Source organism: Echiichthys vipera (assembly GCF_963691815.1).
Source record: "Echiichthys vipera genome assembly, chromosome: 3".
NCBI lineage: Eukaryota > Metazoa > Chordata > Actinopteri > Perciformes > Trachinidae > Echiichthys > Echiichthys vipera.
In genome coordinates, this window is record NC_139828.1 from 14,688,920 (window position 1) to 14,710,823 (window position 21,904).

Genomic DNA, 21,904 nt, shown 5'->3' on the forward strand with positions numbered 1-21,904 from the left:
AAAGTAGAGAAAATACTACAGCTGTGTAAAGTGTATTGTGGTGATTAATTCCACTTGCATGTTTTCTCTGACATGGAGTTTTTAGAGTTACTTGGGGAATATGGAAAAGATCTCAAATGGCAAGCAATGCTGATACATGTGTTGGGATTCAGTGGGATGCAAAGTAGACAGCCATCTGGTTGTTAGAATTGAATAGATTCAATAGAAACCATGTGTAACAAAAATATATTTGCTTATGTTTTCAGACAGTGAAGTCATGCAGGTGGAGAGGAAATGGCACATTCTGTTGACTGTCTTCTTTCTGCTCATCACCTCTGGCCAGTGCATGGACAGCAAGGACGTTAAGCAGAAAGAAAGAAGGACCCTGTTGGATCTAATCTTACAGGTTATAAGAGACAGCCAGCATCGGGACAAACCCATCTCCAGGCGCTGTAGCAGTGGACTCTTCACTTCAGCCCAAGACATGAAGTTCTCTTCCCGTGAAAAGCCTTTCTATGTTCCTAGGCTGGATAACAGTAGACTCATAGGTAAGCTGATAAGATTTATTATTAGGTCCTGATGATGAAAGCATAATCCCCATTTGACTGTTGGAGACAGCTGTCATTGGTCTGGTCTGTGCTGTCTATCTATTTATGAACCCTAATTAGTTGGTGTATGCATGTTAATTTAAGATATATGGAAAATAAAATAATAAGGCTTACCTGTTCATAAATTAAATCTGGCAAGAGTACACAAGACCGGGTACAGTGTCCACATTTCTCTTTCCTGTTGCATACGCATAAAATGAATGTAATGAAGGAATGTTTCGTGTGTAGGAAAAAAGGGCTATGTCACATTTATCATACTTGGTATTCTTATTCCTAAGATAACTATCTCACCACATGTCTTTGACTTATTGCTCCCTCATTCAAACTGTGATTGATTGATGGACAAAGCCGTGGATAGGTATAAGAACTCATGTAGGAGGAGCATCGTCGTGCCAAACTTGTGAATGATTCATTCAGTGTGATTCATCGTGGAATCTTAAACATGAATGATGAACACCCCACATGCACACAAACACACTGTGATGTCCCAGAAAGCATCTCCAATCGCAGGACATATCAGGCAGCGCAGAGAGACAAGGATTGCTTTGGCTGAGTCACATTCATGTCGTTTGCAGCGCTTCTTTTGACTGGAATTGTGGAATAAGACTGTACTATCTATAAAGATCGATTTGATTTTATTGAACACTCCAGGCCAGGTTACCTTACTCAAACAAATTGACCTTTAGTATTATTCTCACTAAAATGGATCCGTGTCCACTTGTCCTGACATAAATGGTTGTTGAGTCGTATCTGATGTCTCTGACAAGTGAGAAGGAGCTTGGTGTAGCTCTGCCTTTATTGGCTTAAAGAAAGCAGTATGTCCAGACGGGAATTATGCAATTCAAGTAAATATTTGATATATTTCTCTTCAATTATCTGAAATCTAAGACAGGAGGTTGCTGTTTTTATTGTTGTAACAGACAATGTATCTGGCTAGGATTGTGCCTCACTGGTACAGCATGTGCAATGGGAGTTTTTTAAGAGCCCAATAAAGAAAATGTGTTGTTTATCAGTAATGTCATATTGTGTACGATCACTGTCAATTTTATGTTGTTAAGCGATGCTGCACAGGCACCATTGAGCTCAAAGTCTTTGCTCAAGCTTATGCAATTTGAAAAGTACTTTTCTCAGACCACTGGCTAGATGGAATTTATCTTTTGAGGATTTTAAAAGCAGCATATTAGCAACTGGTGCGTGTCACTCTTCCAAAAGATCCATGGTCATGCAAGGATAGATGTTTTGAACACAATGAGGAGGAAAGAGAAACCTCTGTAACTCCACTGATGTTTTCACCCTTTAGTTTTCTTTGTGTGTTACCCAGAAGCCATGAGTGTGTCATCAGAATAAACAGACATCATATAAGGAAACAGGTTTAGTTTACAACTGGTTTTTATCTGTTACTGTTTCTCTTAACATATCTATGGCACAAATAATAAGCTTTAGGCTGAAAGCTTTAGACTTTGTTTTTTTATTTGCGTTGACATTCATTTATGCCCTCAAAATACAATACACCAGTACAGTACAAACCACATTAGATTGCTCTGTGTAATCCAGGGTGTGTTTTTCACTCTACACATCTGGGTTTTGTCACAGTTGGCTCTTACATGTCCATAACTCTTGTCATGTTATATTACACCCTCCTCCTGCAGTTACATGCAGTACAGCATTATATGTTCCTGGGTCTGGGGGGCAACATTATGTTAGTCCAGAAACTACTTGCATGGACTTATATTCTGATGAGCATTAAACTCCCATACAATAATCCCTTTAGCCTGTTAACCTGGCTAATGTGTTATCAGACACCTCCATGTGTTGCCGGCAGTTGAAGAGTTGAAGGGGTACTTGATGTCCTTACCCTCATCTAGACTTCATGAAATGCCCCCACTGTCACCAGGTCGCCAAAGAGAATAATGTAAAGGTATAGATTCATCACAGATATGCTACATTTGCTGATCTATTGAGGAACAGTATTCACAATAAGTAATGTTACATAATCATTTAGATTTAGTTGGAAATGATGTTTACATAAGATGCGATGCGTGCTTTAAAACAAATGTAACGCCCAAAATCCTGAAGGAAGACAATCATGAATAACAATTGTGCAGCCACATGTTTAACTAATATAAATTTGACTTTAGAGTGATGATGCTGAGGAATTCCAGGGGATGATAACTTTGACAGTATGTTCATCATAATTACAGTCAAACTTTTGGCAAGTTTGCAGTTTTTGTAAAGCGCCTGTTGATTCACAAGCTAACAGTGATTTTCTTTTCCAGAAATTGTTCCTAGAGATGTAAACATGAAAGGCAAATTCATTCAGCATTTCACAGGTAAGAAAACTGCTATCAATGACGACATCATGTCTGCAAAGTATCATCTACAATTGTGTTTCCTTGATGTCCTTGCCAGACATTAAAAAATAGTTTTAAGTGGTAAAAGCATAGTTTAGAGCAGAGTTGGCACTTTCCCATGCAACCTTTGGCTGGATGTTTTTTGTGGAAATCATTCCTGTAAGCCAACATGTAGTATCCTTCCGATTTCCCCAGTCTGGGAAGCTTCTTGAACACTGGCACTCCTGTCGGTCGGTCAGAAGAGGGTTGCTTGGCTTAGTATGGGCAATAGTGCAGAGAAACAGCACATGGTCTAAAGCCGAAAGAATTAAGTTGAAGCCAGAGCAAGGTTAAGCTGATTAGTTGTCTCAAGACCTGTGAATAGACTTCATTATTGGTGTGAAAAGTTTAAAGGCGTTGTACTCAAAATACTGAAGAAAAGGGTTGCCTCCACACAGCTCTCACTGTTCCACAACTTGTCAGTTACCAACATTTTGGGACAAACCCTGTCATCTGAAACCGACGTGCAAGACACTCACATGTAATAACATGCACATGCAGCCGGACAGGCTACCAAGATATCCATCCATCTTCAACCGCTTGTCCCTATCGGGGTCGCGGGGGGGCTGGAGCCGATCCCAGCTGACAAACTCTAACAACTCAAAGAGAGGGGGAGTGACTTTATCCTCTGCCCAGGACACCATTACTCCACTTTATCTTTACATAGTACATATTTGTTTGCTGCTATATTAATGTTTTGAATATTGAGTACAGCGCCTTTTAAATGTTTGTGCAGAAACAGAGGTGATAATAATAAGACTTAGGTCCTCTGTTCACTAAGTCCCTGACTCCTTAACCATGTCTGTGATAGTGCACTGTTCACTTTCACTTTGGGATCCGTCAACACAGGCTTAGGAATGGCTATACAGTACTAGCAACATCCTTGAATTCTCTTTCATTGTCCCTGATAACACCTTTTCTATTAAGCAGGACCAGTCAAGTTCTCGTCGGAGTGCAGAACACACTTTCATAGACTTTATCACAACACAAGGGATTGCTCAACACCAGCATGTATGTATGCCTTTCCTCTCATGTTGCTCTTTTTAAATGTTCTTTTTATAATGTGCTCAATATCTGTTGTGCAATCGTCATCACAGGTAGTATGCTTAAAGGCCCAGAAGGTTTTTTTAATCAGCTTCTTTACTGCGAGTGATTTGTTCCCACATGAACAATATTTTTGACCAAAGTTGGAACAGTTTTGGTTATTTCTGGAGCATTTTTTGTGCTCTAGTTGAAAAGAAATTAGGCCTCATTCACAAATATCTTACTATATTTTTTCTTAAATTTATTCTTTAGAAAAATCCTAAGAAAAGTCGACGTTCGATTCATGACCTGTTGTTATACCGTTGAATTGTTCGTACCTTGCATTTCCCCGTAAATTGAAAGCGCATGCTAGATGATCCTAATTAGCATCGGTAAATGGCCCGCCGGTACCCATTAAAGGGTACGAGACTGCAGGGCTGTTTGAACAAAAAGCCACAAACAGAAATGGAAAAGTTAAGATAATCAAGTCAAGAATGCGCAAATGAAAGCCTACAGAGAGTTAATGGAGGTACTTCTGCAGGAGGTGAACGCCAAAACAGCCGTAACATTTAGTAGAGATAGTAGTAGATATTTAAAAAAATAGATAAAACCCTGTCTCAGATGTCATGTGTAGTTGTTTAGCTCACCTGGTGAAGCTCTTGCTCTCCCTTTTCCCCTGTCACCCTTCAGTTGTACTATTCAATAAAGGCTAAAAAAAATCATCTTTACTCAAATGTGTGTGTGAGTGCTCTTGAGAGTGCATATCTTTTGTTCTTATCTGAGAACAAATCCCAGATAAGAAAACATTGGTGAACGTCAGAATCTTTGTAAAAAATGCTTAAGTGAGAGTTAACGATATAATCCGTCAGATCTTCATCTTAATTGTCTGCTAAGTTACTATCTATCACAGAGTAAGTTAAAACAATGGTGATTGATCATTGCTTTTTGCTGAGTATTCTAATCTGTGTGTCTGTGGAGACATCCCCTCTCTGAATACATGTCAGTGTCGCTGCTGCTGGTCGGCCGATGGAGCTCGTACTGCTGGTTATGTTGCGTTTATTTGTAATCAGAAATCAGGAACTTCCAACTTCTGAGTACGGCTTGCAGTAAGGGCGTGCGTGTGTGTGTGCGTCTGCGTGTGTGTGTGTGTGCGTGCGTGCGTGCGTGCGTGCGTGTGCGTGCGCGTGTGCGTGTGCGTGTGCGTGTGTGTGTGTGTGTGTGTGTGCGTGTGCGTGTGCGTGTGTGTGTGTGTGTGTGAGTATTTAAAAGGATAACGTATAGGGGACAGACCGTGACAAGATGGGGGGCGCTGAATGAAAAGGCTCACCTGCAGTTACATCTTACTGCCGAAGAGGTCACTAGAAACAACGCATCTCAAACCTTGCAGATTATGACTTTAAGAAGATATTTGGATGGTGAAAGAGACCCATTGATCTCACATATTTTCACACACCAATCAGGATTTAGCAATATTTGAATCTGAATCTGATGACAGTTGGTGGGCTGTTTGCCACAGTCAAATCAAACACGCACACAGTCCACATGAAGGCGATTAGCTGAGGTTTTGCGTGCAAAAACGAATAAATAATCATTTACAGTAAATGGGTAGGACATGCCTGGTTCTAATGATGTGCAGGGTGGAGCAGCTGGGATGCAAGAACAATTTCAGACTTGATCTGACAATAAAGTATTATCGTATTGTATTTGACAGGCTGAAAACATCATATAATTGCTTGATCTAAATTGATATGGATCTACGACAAATGTATATGAAGCATAAAGATGTCAAACAATCCAGTACTTCATAATAAAAAAAGATAAAATAAAAGTTTCTTAAGCAGAATATGTTATTTCCCTTTTTCAACCTCGTTAATAAGCTTGTGTCCCTTTTTAAATTTACCCTTAGACCCCGCGGAGGCTCCCAAACCCAAGGCGGGACCACTGATGTATAAGCACCCAGAGCAATGTCCACAGTTTACAAACTGATCTTTACAATCTTTCTTTGTCTGATGTTTATGTTTGGGAATTAAGGAGATGACGTCAAGCAGACAACGGAGAATGATTACAGAAGTAGTTTCGTGGTCACAGATGGATATCTGTTAAGAATTGTCGCTATTGCCGACTGAATGAACGAGTGAATTAGAGAAAGATGCCCCTCTGTTTGTGTGAATAAATGTCCTGCTGTGATTTACAGTGAGTAGTTTAGTTGAAGCCAGACAGGGTGACATGGCGGACACAATCAGTATTAATTTTTTTCTGTCGGATTGAAATGATGCAGAGTTAAATGTATGCTCCCATTTCTCATGATGTTACTGACGATGAAATTAGAACACATGAGTGATTGTATACTTAACACGCTGCTCTGTTAAAGGAACAGTGCAACTTTAATTGCATATTGGAACACCACTGACGTCAGTACTGCCTCTTCATTAGTATTTATTTCTCTCACTTAATGTTTTGAGTGCTATGTAGTACATACTGTGTTTAAAGTTTTACTCTGTGAGATTTTCATCTATTTAATTGTCTTTTAAGTTACTATCTATCAAAGAGTGAGTTAAAACTATGGTGGTTGATCATATGACCCACTAATGAAAGAACTTCTATTTGCCTTTTTGCTGAGTCTTCCAATCTGTGTGTCTGTGGCGACATTCCCGGGCTAGATGTAAATACGCCGCCATGTTTTTGATGCTGCTGACATCGATTGGTTGGTTATGCTGCGTTCACTTGGAAGTTCCTCGATTTTCGATTACAACTTCTGAGTCCGGCTAGTAGTAAGGGCAGAAGTGTAATGGGAATGTGTGTGTGTGTGTGTGTGTGTGTGTGTGTGTGTGTGTGTGTGTGTGTGTGTGTGTGTGTGTGTGTGTGTGTGTGTGCGTGTGCGTGTGCGTGTGCGTGTGCGTGTGCGTGTGCGTGTGCGTGTGCGTGTGCGTGTGCGTGTGCGTGTGCGTGTGCGTGTGCGTGTGCGTGAGAGAGACTGGAAGTAGAGAGGTGAATGTGTTTCAATAAAGTTTGCAAAAGAGAGGGAAAAAAAGTGACCGTGAACTTGACAAGATTAAGGGCTCTGAAAGAACAGGCTTGCCTGCAGTTACATCTTACCGCCACAGAGGTCGCTAGAATCAACTTATCTCAAATCTTACAGAGTACAACTTTGAAGGACTGACTGTTTGAAAACACCGGGACATTTGCATTAGATTTAAGCAGAGTTTAAAAGTCTAGAGCAGAATTTGAAACTTTAAAAGTTTATTTTTCTATAATCTATCTATTTAGAGAGGCATTTTATATGTTGGTGCTTTAATTACAAGGATGGTATGTCAACATATTCATGGTCTTTTTCCCACTTTGTCTTGTTTTTCAGATTACAAAAGATGTGCAAGATTGCTAACACGATTAGCAATGAGTCCACTCTGCATGCAATCATAAATATTGCATGTGAGTAAAAGTGTTTTTTTATTTCGGGTTCAATCTGTTGTCCATACACATTTAACTCTATAGCTGCCGGTCAGATTATAGTAATGAGTGTGATGAGCAAACTGATGCTCACATAATCAGAAAACATGTCTGTTGTGCATCTGTCAAATTAGATTTAAATGGAATTTCTTATACGTTGAAACACTGTCCCGTCAGCGAGAGGCCCTTATGTGTTTCATTTTCTTTTAACTTTCGTCTACGCTTAGTGTTGTTTGGCTAAAAACGCACACAAGAGACAGAACCAAAAGCAACATATTTCCAACATTCATTTCTCTGAAAGCATGATTCCAAAAACATATGTGACAACATTTTAATCATTTTGTTGGGAAATGAGCATGTGATGCGGTCAGAAATTCTAGATCCAGTGTCGCCTGCATCCTGCTGGGAAGAATTTACCAAGAACTTTTAAGTGATACTGCTCAGATGTCAATCTCAATTATTTATGACTGGTGGTGGTCAACTGCTCTGTTACTCTATCTGCAAATGAAACCAATGTAACTATTCAGGACTCAACTAACAATTATTGGTGATTACGGATCGATCTGTTATTTACTTTTAAAGTTATGTGTGATTATGGCTCAACTGGAAATTAATTATCTGCGACCACTGAATTGCACTAGCAATGTCTTTTTTAAGACGCATAATGCCATGCCATGTATAAAAACTCTATTAACGTTACACATCTGTAGGTGGATACACAAATCAGGGTGGTTTTCTTGGGAATCAATGGTTACTGGCAGAAACTCAGGCTTCTCACACTAACGTTAAACACACTAAACCTAAACATAGCCATTCTCAAGACAAAGGTAGGACTCAGACTATCGTCAATGGAGTAATTTTGGACGTAGTCATAGTCATCCTTTGTCAATGTTATCTTCGATGACAGCAGGTCTGAAGCGTTCGCTGTCGTCTAGTCCTAAATCCAACATGGTTAAAAGCATGTGCTCTCAGTGGACACAATTAGGTCTGTCTGGTGTGTGATGGCTGTGAAAAAGTCCATCTACACAAGTGGCCATTTCAGGTTTTCGTGGTATAGGAATTCTGGTGATTATAAAAATGAAAGCGGATGACACATCCTCAGGTATTCAGTTTCTCAAGTGAATGAGATAATAAGATCCTGTCTGCACTGTTCTGAGAAATCTGACAAATGTATATCACAATCGAGGAGCCTTAGAAGGCGTATTAAGTGATTCATTATTTCATTATTCAGTCATCTTGATCATTTCTGAGTAAGCTTAGACATAACATTGAGAAATGCCCGTAATGGCAGGCCAGAAATGACCCTCTTTAGAAGCTGACAACACGACTTCCTTAGAAAGGTGTCAAGAAGTGTCTTTGCCAATACTGGGGAAAAAAAGAACTTTTCTCTAAAATAAAGCTTTAAAGCATGCAGTAACTCAAGATGTTTTACTCTAACAGAGGTTTTTTTTCTTATTTCATTTCAGTCCCCCAAAATATTGGAAGAGGGATCAATGTGTTGCCAAGGAAGTGCCTTCGAGTCCACAGCAGTCATATGAACATTTTTGTGTGTTTTGTTGTTATTATTAAAGCTGCTAATGGACATTGTTGGTTTTTGAATTGATGTGCTTTTTTATTTTAATGTACCTGTATGTACCATATATTTGTAAGGAAACATTAATTTAATATTAAATACACATATTTATTGAAAGTCTATGTATATAATAATTTCACAATCATTCAATATCAGATTATTTTGGTTATAGAAGTCATATCTGATGGAGAGGAAGCTTTTCTTTTGTTCTCCTTAATTCCTTTTCCACTATTATACTGATATTATATTCTGAAAGATCTGTCACGCTCCTTCGTTGTCTTCATTGCATTTTATTTGGCACTTGAGTGATTGCTGACAATGAGAACATATGGAATGACAGTGGTGATTATGCACTGCAGTACTGAACAATAAAGAAAATTGAAGCACAGTCTTGCTATTATTGGAGATGAGGGGAATAAGGGAAAATATAAAGTGGATTCAGAGTAATAGATGACGACCCCATGACAACTCTACAGTCTTACCCTGTGTTCAGTATCATTTACATTCATTTAAAAAAAAAAACTGGATTTCATTACAAACCTGCTGTAGTGTGAATACAATCTTCTACTCTTCCTTTCTTTCATTGCATCTTTCTGAAGCGTTCTCTGTCCATGCTCCTCTCAGCAGGTGTTTTCCTTGCTGTATTCCCTCTAACATGAGTTTGTTGCAAAAGTTCTGGCACTTCATCATAACTGTCAGATATCTTGGACTCTGAGACTCGACAGGATGTTGAGCAAGTCAAGCTCAATAGAACCACCACATATACAGTACTTGGATAAGACCAACAAAAGCTTAGCAGAATCCTTAAGTGATCACATGTGCAAGGCAAAGTTTATATGGAGATTAGATTGTGAAGCTATAATTCAGTGTCAGTGAATAATAACCACAGCTTTACTTGCATTCTTACTTAAATTGCTTTGGCAAGAGTTTCTTGTACAGCTGATAAATACAGTCAACAAGGCCTAACTATTTAAAATGAACCTGTTCCAAAACATCATAATCCATGAATGAAGTGTGCCTGGTACACAAGCTCACCAGCCACAGACCACTTTGTTGCATGTTTTAATGGCTGACATATGATATGGGGCGAACATAATGTTCAACTGACAAGAAAATTGTCCGAAAACAAGTGGCTATGTAATGCGAAATTTAGGAGATTTCCTCACGTTCGCTTTTGAATGGTAGATAATGGTATCAGAGCTGCCATTTAATGCAACTCTTCTGGATCATTGTGTATTTCTATAGGGGGTTTAAATGACTTGCTCTTACAGTAGAAGAGTGCTATAAAGTCCTGACAAAATAAACAGGACCCAACATTCTTCTTCTTGTCACGTTGTATCATCTTGTGCTGAGATATGTGCCTGGGGAATAGTCGCAGTGATTGTTTTTATGGTAGAGAAATAAATATTGAGCCTTGCACACATAGGGTTACCGATTCTGAAGGTTCTGAAGGAAACATAAGCAAAGCCAAAGATTACAACAGCTCTGTTCTCACGCCAGCGTGTCTCTACAGACTCTGCAGGAACAGTTTGTTGGATCATGCATTATTCAACACTGTTCGGGTTCCATGGAAGCAGTCCAGAACAAAGGTTGTAAACTGAAACTACATTTAAAAAAGCATGTTTACTTCAAATCTGCTGCAGATCTCAATCCATGCAGTGTTTTCAACTTAAAATGCCTTATTTTGAAGGGCCATGAAATGGATTGCCACAAATCACAGCTTCCTCAGGAGTCCTTCTTTGCAACGTATGTTCCATCAAATTCCTGGCAATTACCAAACCCGCAAAATCAAGAACTTCCCTCTAGCATATCATGATTACTTTTGGCAATTAATGGCAACGGGTGATGTTTTCGGCTTGAGCTATAAAAGGATTAGAAGGCTAAAAATATAGCTTGCCCCTCACAGGGATGCACTGGAGATCCCTTCCCCTCCAGGTGGGCAGGGCAGGGACACCAGATCTTAATCTGAGGAGGATATCACTTATCTGGAGACAAACAGCATAGATTAGGAGAGGAGACAGAAGATGCGCTGGGGACAGCATGTGGGAGGGCTCTAACACAATTACACACAAGCACCAAATCCCTCCTCTGATACCGCTGAGAAATACTGGTGCGATAAATAGTAAATAGAGACCAAAGCCGGGCCATTTGTTTCCTGCCAGACTCCACCCGAATGCACCAAGGCTCAGAAGCAGAGAGGAGACACGCCTCAGTGTTTTAACTCTGAGTTAGTCACCTCCAACTATACAGTTCTTAGAAACAGGTAAAATGCCTTTATTCAGTAGGCAGCTGTGATTTGGACTGACAGTAACAACAGTCTTGCAGCAGACTTTTTTTTTTCCATTATACTTTTTTTTTTATTGTTTCCTTTTATTTTTACCAGCACTGTGTGCATCGGGTATCATAACGAAAGTTCCATAGAAATATTATGAAAGAAAAATAAAATAAGATGAAAAAACAATAAATTCATATAAAAATATAATAAATAATAATAAATAATAAATTCATACATAAAACATACACACACATATACATACATATGCATACCCGAACATGCATGTATATATATTTATAAATATGTAATACTAAAATAAATATATTAAATTAAATAAAGATAAGCAAATGGGTAGAGAAAAATTATACATTTATACACATAGAGGTGCATAAATAATAATAGAAATAAGAAAATAAAACTGGTCTTGTTGTATGGAAAATATGCTTAAATGCAAAAATCAACATTAGATGAGATTTAACAAAGCCATTAAGGAGACAATGAACCAGTACCACCTGTCTGACCTTTTTAAAGCAAATCCCAGTTCGGAGTCAACACCAGATGGATTGCCCAGGTTCCTTGCTTTAATGGACTTTGAAATCATACACACATTTTGTAATTTGATAAGCCCTTTGGTACTCACTAAAATATTTCTACCATCCAGGGAAGATTATGACGATCATACAGTATAACCTAAAACCTAAACATGGCTCCTGACGTGTATCAAACTCCCTCCACCCGCAGAAAATTTTTGTGGCTAAAGTAAACACTTTAATCCAATTTCTTAGACCCCCAAAGCCTCATTCAAGCAAGCCACATTATTTATAGTGATTGCAGTAGCCTTGATTGATGTAAAATTGTTGTAGAGGGCTGATGTCTCATGATTAATTCATGGTTCTTTCTATGTCTTTTGAAGAATGCATAAATCCCTACATGAGTCACCAATAAAATAACGCAGCCTCCATTAGGAATTTGACAGTTGAATGATTTTTTTTTTATTGTCACATTGAGCTCTTCTACAGCATTTCCATTGTGCCCTTAGAAAGAAGGTCATGGATATGATTGACTTTGACAGTTTTTTATGAAGAAAGAATCTTTATTGTTTGTTTGTTTGTTGCCAAGACGCTTTCTATCTGGATCCCTATATTACACTTCAAAGATATTATGTGGACCTCGTTTGCTCGAGTGAGTTTGATAAGAAGTGAGTTGCTGCAGCTCTGTCTGTGCGCCAGCTGCAGTGTCTTTGATCCCTTGTGCTGGAGGTGTTGGCACTTGTCTCCCTGCCACCCCCTCTGCATGCCCCACACTGTGCTCTGAGCCTGCCATAGCTAAACGACTGAACACATAGATTAAATGCACGGCATCTTTCATCTGAATTTGTACATTCACCCCAGCATGTGACGCAGTCAAGAGTTAATTCACAATTAACTCCGAGTTTGTTTTCTTTATCTGGAAAAATGTTGAACAATTACATAAAGACTCATTTAGTAAATGAGTTAAAAACAGATACCTCAAATGCACATTTTTATTAAAGTTAATTGTATATCTGTAGCAGTGTTGTTTCTAGTCATGTATGTACTTGTCTGTTGCATCCATCATTCAATAATTAATGCTTTAAATTAATATTAACAGATAACTGAGAACAAATGCCTCATTTACAATTGATCTCAAAACAGATTTGCCAAAGAAACATTACACAAGCTGCAATGTTCAATTCAATTACATTTTATTTTCAGTGCCAAATCATAACAAAAGTTATCTTAGGACACTTTACAGAGTAGGTATAGACCACACTCTATGACTTATTTATGATTTACATGGACCCAACAATTCCCCGTAGAGTACGGTGGCAACAAAAACCTTCCCTATAACAGGCAGGAACGTCAGACAGACCCAGCTCTGTGGAGGACGGACAGAGAGAGACAAAGACAGACACAAAGACAGAGACAGACACACTTCCAGTAACTATAATAATATCTATAGTAATGTGAATATGACTTATATGTTATGGCAGTTAATACAGCAGAATAGTAGAAACAAGCACAGCAGAAAGTGTCATGCAGGACCACGGCAGCAGGCCCCACCACGATCAGCAGAGACCTGCGAGACGACAAAGCGCAAACAACTCCGGGGAAGAAGTTGAATTAGTAACATGCACTGATGAGACATGAATGACACAGACAGAGAGGAGAGAAGCTCAGAGGATCTGGAAAAGTATTATCCCCCGGCAGACTAGGCCTATAGCAGCATCATTAAGCAGAACAAAATCAGCTTAAAAATAACAACATTGCTAAGGGCTCGTAAGTCCTAGCTGTAAGCTTTATCAAGAAAGGGAAGTTTTAAGTTTACTCTTGGGGACAGTGTCTGCCTCCCGAATAACACTTGGGAGTTTGTTCCACAGGAGAGGAGCTTGGCAGCTGAAGGCTCTGCCTCCCATTCTACTTTTGGAGACTCTAGGACCGACAAGTAGCCCTGCATTCTCAGAGCGCAGCGATCTAGTCGGGTAATACGGTACTATGAGCTCTTTAAGATACGACGGAGCCTGACCAATAAGAGCTTTGTAGGTAAGGAGAAGGACTTTAAATTATATTCTAGATTTTACAGGTAGCCAGTGCAAAGAAGCTAATACAGGAGAAATATGTTCTCACAAGCAGCCTTTTGGACCAACTGGAGACTCTTAACAGACTTATTGGAGCAGCCTGATAATAAGGAGTTACAGTAGTCCAGCCTAGAAGTAACAAATGCATGGACTAGTTTTTCTGAATCTTTCTGAGACACAATGTTCCTAATTTTCGCAATATTACAAAAAAATACAGTCCTTGTTGTATGTTAACACCATCCTCATGAATCAAGTAATCTGTAAAGTCAGTATGGTAAGAATACGCCGTTTTTCAAGTTGCATTTATCTATTTAGGATTTATTTTGCTTTCAAATAGATCACATTTTAGCTCGGTCAAACTGAAAATAACTGTTTGCAGAAGTATTTACATTTTTAAGTAACAAGTCTTGGCAGATTATGCTCTGGTGTAGAGGACTTCACAATCTTTTCCCAACAATAATAAACAGTACAACTATATTCGAGTTGCACAGTTTTGCAGCCTCTCTTCGATTCATTTAGCAGTTAAAAACAGCTTCATGAAAAAAAACATAAAAATTAACACAAAACAACCATCACTGTGTTGAGACAGTTGAGGTATTGAATGATTTTATTTTCTGTTCCACATGAGAGGTCTGTCATGAGTGAAAATTAATCAAGGCACTTGTAAGCTATTTAGTAACACACACACACACACACACACACACACACACACACACACACACACACACACACACACACACACACACACACACACACACACACACACACACACACACACACACACACACACACACACACACACACACACACACACACACACACACACACACACACACACACACACACACACACACACACACACACACACACACACACACACACACACACACACGGTTAATCTAATGTCCTGTCAACAAAACAGAATTATAATTGAAGCAAAACAAATGCAGTTCAACCTAACAGATTATCTAATTGAAAGTGTGTACATCATAAAAGGCAGTTTGAATTAAAACCAAAATTGTAATACAAGATTATATACTAGGTAACAAACAAATATCAGTATCAGTAAAATATCATATATCCCATCCCATTATTTTCTAATAAGCAGAGAAGTAATATTGATTGGGTGTGAAATATGGCCAAAGAGCTGGTGTATGTTTATGTAAAACAGAACAGGTAAAGAGTAAAAGGCCTCTGTGGTCAACACTGCATTCATCCAGTTATTTACATTTCACCAGCAACAAAAGAGGGAGTTTCCCTCCAAGCTTGGACATTTTTAAAAAAAGTTACCTTATGCTTATTGCTTAACCTTAAAGAAAAAGTTATTATATTATCTCAGATATTATTTTGAAGGCAACAGTATACTTTACACTTTAAACAACACTTTATGGCTGACATGATATGCTAAATCCCAGTTTGGGCCCAAACCCTTCCATCCTATTCCATCTTCCTATATTCTTTGTTTTTATAAATAAAGTTATTCTAGCTGCACTTGTGTGATGTATAATACCAAGTCATGTAAACAAATGGCAGAACAACGCTGTCTCACTATGAAGGCGACATGATTGGAAAGCCTAAAATATATGGTTAAACATGAAGTGTGAAGAAAATCTCATGAAACGTATATAATCGTATCTGTATTGGTGATGCAAAATGTTTGTCAGTTAATGGTCCATAACTAAAATAACATCAAACCATGTGATCAGTCAGAGAATAGGCTCTGTGTCATTCCAGTTGACAAATGCATTGTTCCACCTGAAACAAAACAATTAAAGGCAGTTAGAGCTGACCCGGACACAACATGAAAAGTACAACTACAAGCTGTATTTGGAGTATGTGAGGAATTTGAATACAGCTCATTCGTTATGAGTATCTGCAGATATTACTGTGCACGTGGGTGTACACGTGTAGGAATGTGTGAAATGCCAAAAAGGTCCTTGCCTTGTTCGGATACAGAGCTCCAGTGGAGGAATGAGATCAGTGTCGAAATCTTGACAGCTCAGGGCAGATTTACCAACAGCTAAAAATCCCCAAAAACGCTTAATTAGCATTTTCAGTTAAGGCATACAATTAGTTCAACAGCAAAATTACTAAACACTACACGAGCATCGACACGAGAAGGACCCTGATCATTAAGATTTCTAGGAAAAGATGATCACAAAACATAACCATAAAAGAAAGAACATGTGCACTGAGGACAAGTGGTGTTACATACAGACAGTGAGGCAGATCTCTTCCTGTTGATTGGCCAGTCCATCATAATAGTAGAGGTCAAACTCCAGGCCTTTGTCCTGATTGGTCAACAGCTCCCTCTGCAGGCCAAACAACACGCTGAAGTGGCTTTCACTGCAGACCACCCAAATGGGGTAGCGGGGAGTCTTCAGGTAAGCTCCTACCTTTAGATAGAAGAAAGTAGAACACAACAGTCAACAATCATCTATTTAATACAAGGCAACCAAAGCAGCTAAATGGAACTTTCAGTATGTGGTCTGGTCGTCATACAATAGCCTAGGGGTTCCATGACTGCATGACATCAATATGATCAACCTAGTTTCTCCATCAGGACGGTTTACGTTCATGCAGCCAAAGCATTCTCAAACGGGATTGGTAAATACTACTGTACTTGGACTACAAACAGAAACAGACTGCTTCTGCTAGATGGCCTGTTGCCTGCAGATCCTACCTTTTATTCATCTGGTCAATTGAATTGTTACTATGCTACAGGCTGATAACCGCCTCTTACTTCCCATTTTCTTCAGTTATTCAGTAATCCAGTAATAGTCTTTAGAACATGGGCGCACATTGCTGTAAGCAGCACAGATGTGACCATAATTACAGAGAAGAGTGCCCCAGGGTCTCGTTGTTTTCATTTTAACTGAAGCCACTCACCTTACAGATGTTATAGTGTTCAAACAAGGACAGCAGGCCAACGTCACAGTGGACTTTGACTCCCTTGAGTAGAGTCATGTTGCCATTGCCTGAGTCCAACTCCATGTCATTGTCAAAGACATTAGAAACTGCTCTGCCGGAAAGCAACAGGTTGACTAGCTCCTGGTGAACACAAATACAAAAAACAATCTTAATCCAAGCAACCAGAATATATTTCATGTACAGAGCAGTAGCAGTAAGTAGTATCGCTTGCTGTCTTGTTTTGTGTTACACTGAAATCCCTTTGTTGTACATGCTCTTAGTCCTGCATGCACTTAGAGAAACGTATGTGCCTAAGCCAGTGTCATCAAGACCAATCCCTGTATCTTTTATTATTTATTAAAAGTTGTGATTCTTTATCAAAAACAAACCTGAGTGCAGTAGCCATGGGCTCCGATGAGTGTGGTGGTAGGCACATCCATATCATCTCTCACTCTAAAGAAAGAATAAAGAGAAAGAACAATTAGAGCAATAGAACAATAAGAGTGCTGTTTCATCATCTAGCTAATGGTGACTTTTATACTGCACATCTTGTTCAGTCATAGAGCTAAAAAAAAGAAGCATAACATACTTTTCAATAGATCGAGAGAGAACCGCAGATATGGTGAACAGTATGCATCCTAACACCCCAGTCTCAAACTATGGAGGAAAGCAAAAACATTGGTAATTTTGTACTTTTGTACATTTGACAGGCAAAATTAAACTGAGAAAGTCAATACTGAGTTTCTCACCTGATCAATATGCTGCTCCAGAAGAGACTGCAGGTCCTTGATGTTATCCACAGTAAAACATGTTATCTGAAATAAAAGGTGGTTATAACATTTCCACGGAAGATTTCCTTTTAAAAAAAGAAATTTTGTAAATCAATGGTATTGACATGGCAACACTTTGTTTACTACACTTATTCAATTCATTCCAAATAAAAACAACAAATCCCTTACATTACAATTTGAGGCATTGCAATATTCTCAGAATTTAAACAAAATAAAAGCAGCAAATTAAAATACCATTGAGGGATGTTTGTCTGATGTATTTTGAAGATACTAAATATATGTTAAATATTAAAGTTCTTGTCTATATGCTGCTAAATCCAACTGCATTCCATCTGATCAACTTGAGTCTAACTTTGCTACACACGTCAGCAGGAATGTATGCAGTGGCATCTTTATACCTTTTCAAGCACTCCCTCAGATTTGTAGTTTCCACTTGGGCTGAAATGCTTTCTCCCTGAATTTCTGTTTGAAAGAAAAAGAGGTAAAACAAAAGAGAACACAAATAGCTTAAATAAATACTGCAGTAGATCAGGCGTTTCTGAGATCAGCAAGTCTGATGGGAATTTAACTTTTGGCTTTTAAAGGTGATACAAGAGCCCATCCAAACCATCAGGCATTCACATGCATTCAACCTAGTTAAATATTAACAACATGAGGTTTTGTGTATCGGCCTGGATGGAGAGGATTAAGTGGATACTAATATGATCTTACATTGCAATTGTGGCATGTTTTTCGTCCCCAGCCCTCCACAGTGTTTCAGCCAACGCTAAAACAAGACACTTTCTTCTGGTGGTGCTGGAAGGTCTTAATGGTCTCCTGAGAACAAAGTGGCATTTTAGTGAAAAGTAGGGTTGTGTAGGGTATTAATACAGTTAATACCTAAAGCAATACTTAAAAGTGGCTACAAAGCATGCCTTGATGTGAATTAATGGCTGTGAAAAGCATCCAAGTGATTAAAATAGGGCACTAGGGTGTCAACACTATAAGTCAAAGCTCTGAACTGAAGGATAACATACTGAAGGCCTGTATCACTGCTTTCGATTTTCTCAAACAGCAGTTTCTTTAGGACAAAGGCTTGGATGGATGCCAGAACTCCACAAGGACCACCCTAGAAAAAAAATACACAGGGTGCATAATGCCAAAAATCAATAATCATCAAATAAAAATCAGCCTCTGAATTACTGAATTGTATCAAGATGGCACAGTTAAGACAACCTTTTTCTGCACAATGCCATATCTCAGGTCATGTGTTTCGGAGAATGTGAAACCCTGATTCCTCCACTCAACACTGAAACAATTTAGGCTGGAACCGAGAAGAACCCTTTTCAATTCCTGGGGAAAAACAAAAACAGAAAACAAACACTAGGCAACTACTGGTAATGTCCGCAGCATTTCTAAAGAAACACAGGTGTAAATTACTAACCGTGGCAGTGTGTTGGTCCATCGGAAGGCCAGCCTTGCTGTGATCTGCGACAGTTCTCTGAGATGACAGTTTTAAGAGTTCTCGCAGATCATCATCATCATCATCACCATCAATGTCATCTGGAAATAGATTCACACACCATCATCTTTGACAAACACGATGCAACAAATCAGAAAAGGCAAAGCCAATTATATGTGGCCTCTTTGCTATACATTAAGTACTTACCTAAAACCATCTCAGACACATCCAAATCAGTCACATTTGGCGAAGACTTTACTCTACAAAACAGACAAAACGTACATAAACGTATGGCAGGAAAATTACCTAGAGTATAAGAATATAAAACTCTGAAGTTGCCACAGGCACATAATATTAGCAGTTTAAAGGTATTACCTTGTAGTCTTCGGTATGTCTTGTCGCACTTTTTCAAAGCTGTTTTCCCTCTGCACTCTCTCTGGTGCATTCCAAAACTCTGACTGCACCCCTATGCAGTCAGCTGTGTTGATTTTAGTTAGGCTGCTTTCTGAGCTTTTTTGATGTATGTCAGTCCCAAAAAGCCCAGTCGGAGACTGCCCGTTTTCTTCTTCTTTTCTGAGGAGCAGCTGCGACACTTCTAGCCTTCGATTCTGCCTTTTTATGTTTGATTCCTAAAAGAAAAAACATCATTGATAGAACAGGGTAGGATGAATATGAATAATATTATGAACATGGGTTCAATATGTTTTCAAGATCTTCATCAGTAGTCCAGTACCTGAGGTGTGCTAGCTATTGGCCCAGCCATCATGCCACGTCTAATTCGATTCGTTCTGTTCCTTTGTGTTCTCTCAGTGATTGAAGTGTTTTTTTCTGGGTCTCTTCTGATGAATCCCTCATTATCCTGAAGGGAAGACATCTGTGGCTGGCCTTTTTGGTTTTCTGAGTCATAAGCCCAGAAACCTGTTTGATTTCGACTGGACAGTCTGTCAGTCTCAGGCACTAATGACGTATGTACAGGCTGAGAAGGGCAGCTTTCTCCTATACCTGACCTGTGAGAGAGATAAATCACATGTTCAAACCAATTTTCAAAGAGTCAAAACAGCACAAAACAATAATAAAAAAAAAACTTGTAAAATACCTTAATATCCTGTGTTCGTTAATAACGAAAACTGCTGTGCTGTCCTCTGTCTCTGTATCATTCATCACTATTGGTTCCACTGCGGTTGAATTAGCAATCAAGCTCATAGTTCGAGCAGACTGCAGGGGATCACATTCGCTGCTGGTGATCTTGTCATTCTTAAGGCCTTCAATGTGATGCTTTACAATAATCTCCAGCAATGTCTTCAGGGGGGAGGTCTGAGCCTGCAGTGTCAGAGAAGTCAGCAACATACTTTCCTTTTGTTTATGATATCCACTTGAAAAGCAGCAGCCAATCCCCAGCTGCAGGACTTACTTTATTCTTTCTGTAGAGACCATCAATGTTAAGAATCTGCCTCAGGTGTGATCTGTTGTTGATACTGTTCTCCGTGCGTGGATGCTCCTCATCCATACAGGCAATTGTCCTCTTCAGCCCCTGTACAACAACAGTGTTTGACATCGTATTCTGTGACACTCCAAGTGTTTAACTTGTTTGTTTTTATCAAACATTGTAATGGTAGCTGCAGCTATTACAATGAAGTCCAGGGGTCTTCATGTTTTTTTAGGCCAAGGACCCCTTAGCTGAAAGAAACAAAGCAGGGACCCCCTACTACAAATATTGTACTGAGTTGCATATTCAATTGGGCCTAACAGCCAGGGCGGACTAAAGCCTGCACACGCAGCTCTTTATACAATACAAAGATAGTACAATGATTATTATTAACATTGATGTAAATTTATGTTAAACACAAATTTGGAAGGCACGTTGAATCCTTGAGCTGAATTGTATCTGTGCATGGCTAACTTAATAATATAATCAAGGACATGTAAATATACTTTGTGTAAAATTATCTTTGCTTATAATACATTGCATTCATGTTAAATATTTTCAGACATTTTTGAAGAAAAATAAAACATTGAAAAGATTATAAAACAATTTGGCAGACCCCCTCTGTGATCTCTGCTGCAGACCATCAAATGTCGTCGGTTGTGACTACAGAAAGATTTAAAGTAACACCTGAATAGCTAAGCCAGGGCTAACGCTAGCTACCTTAGCTCCGGGTAACGGTCTGCAGTCGAGCACTGAGCCGTTAACGTTAGTTAGCTTACCTTTCGACTCAGATATTCCCGTACAACGGACGAAGACACCTCTTCAACTGACACGTCCATGGTGGTGGGAACGCGTCCCGGTTGTGTTTCTGACATACGTTAGATAAATAATAAGAAGCTGCTCCTCCAGTTAGCCTTTAGTTAACCGGCTAATGGACCATAACAAGGCTGTGGGATGTGCTTCGCTGCAACCAGAGACCTCCACTACGTGTAAGAGATGGTGAAACCGTGCGTGTATCTTTCGGAACTGTTGTTCAGCAAAGGGCCTTTGCGTTACCATGACGACGCTGGCAGCGGATTCTTCTTCTTTGGGTTTTAAACTGACCGCTTGGATCCTTAATGTTGCACTACTGCCACCTCCTGGAGTTCGTTCCTACAGCAGAGATCTTCAACAGTTGGTGCTCAGAGTTACTGCAGGGAGTCCGCCAAACTGGGTGATAATCTTTCCAACGTTTTTTCCCCCAGTAAAATCTGTCTGAAAGTTTATATTTACATGAATGCATCGTATTAATAGTAATGATAAATCTGTGAAAAATAAATAAATAATGGTGTGGTGGTTAGCACTGTCGCCTCACAGCAAGAGGGTTCCTGGTTCGAATCCAGGAATCCAGGTTGATTGATGACTCTAAATTGCCCGTAGGTGTGAATGGTTGTCTGTCTCTGTTC

The 21,904-nt window shown here is 39.2% G+C and overlaps 2 protein-coding genes across 2 annotated transcripts; one reads left to right on the forward strand and one right to left on the reverse strand.

Annotated features, from left to right (window-relative positions):
• Positions 1-256: 256 nt before the first annotated feature.
• Positions 257-8,961, forward strand: alkal1 (ALK and LTK ligand 1; the record flags this gene model as incomplete). The annotated part of the gene is made up of 5 exons (XM_083911069.1): positions 257-527; positions 2,864-2,917; positions 3,908-3,988; positions 7,356-7,429; positions 8,914-8,961. 4 exons carry the CDS (start codon positions 257-259, stop codon positions 7,418-7,420), a joined length of 471 nt encoding a protein of 156 aa, XP_083767195.1. The 3' UTR covers positions 7,421-7,429; positions 8,914-8,961.
• Positions 8,962-15,597: 6,636 nt separating this feature from the next.
• mindy4 (MINDY lysine 48 deubiquitinase 4) lies at positions 15,598-21,471 on the reverse strand (the record flags this gene model as incomplete). Its single annotated transcript, XM_083910968.1, has 18 exons — positions 21,239-21,471; positions 20,445-20,564; positions 20,130-20,353; positions 19,767-20,040; positions 19,409-19,662; positions 19,241-19,293; positions 19,016-19,134; positions 18,808-18,924; positions 18,609-18,700; positions 18,304-18,408; positions 17,991-18,054; positions 17,551-17,616; positions 17,391-17,458; positions 17,191-17,254; positions 16,781-16,942; positions 16,107-16,287; positions 15,833-15,911; positions 15,598-15,646 (listed from the first exon to the last, which is right to left on the reverse strand). Exons 1-18 carry the CDS (start codon positions 21,332-21,334, stop codon positions 15,598-15,600), a joined length of 2,187 nt encoding a protein of 728 aa, XP_083767094.1. The 5' UTR covers positions 21,335-21,471.
• Positions 21,472-21,904: the final 433 nt, after the last annotated feature.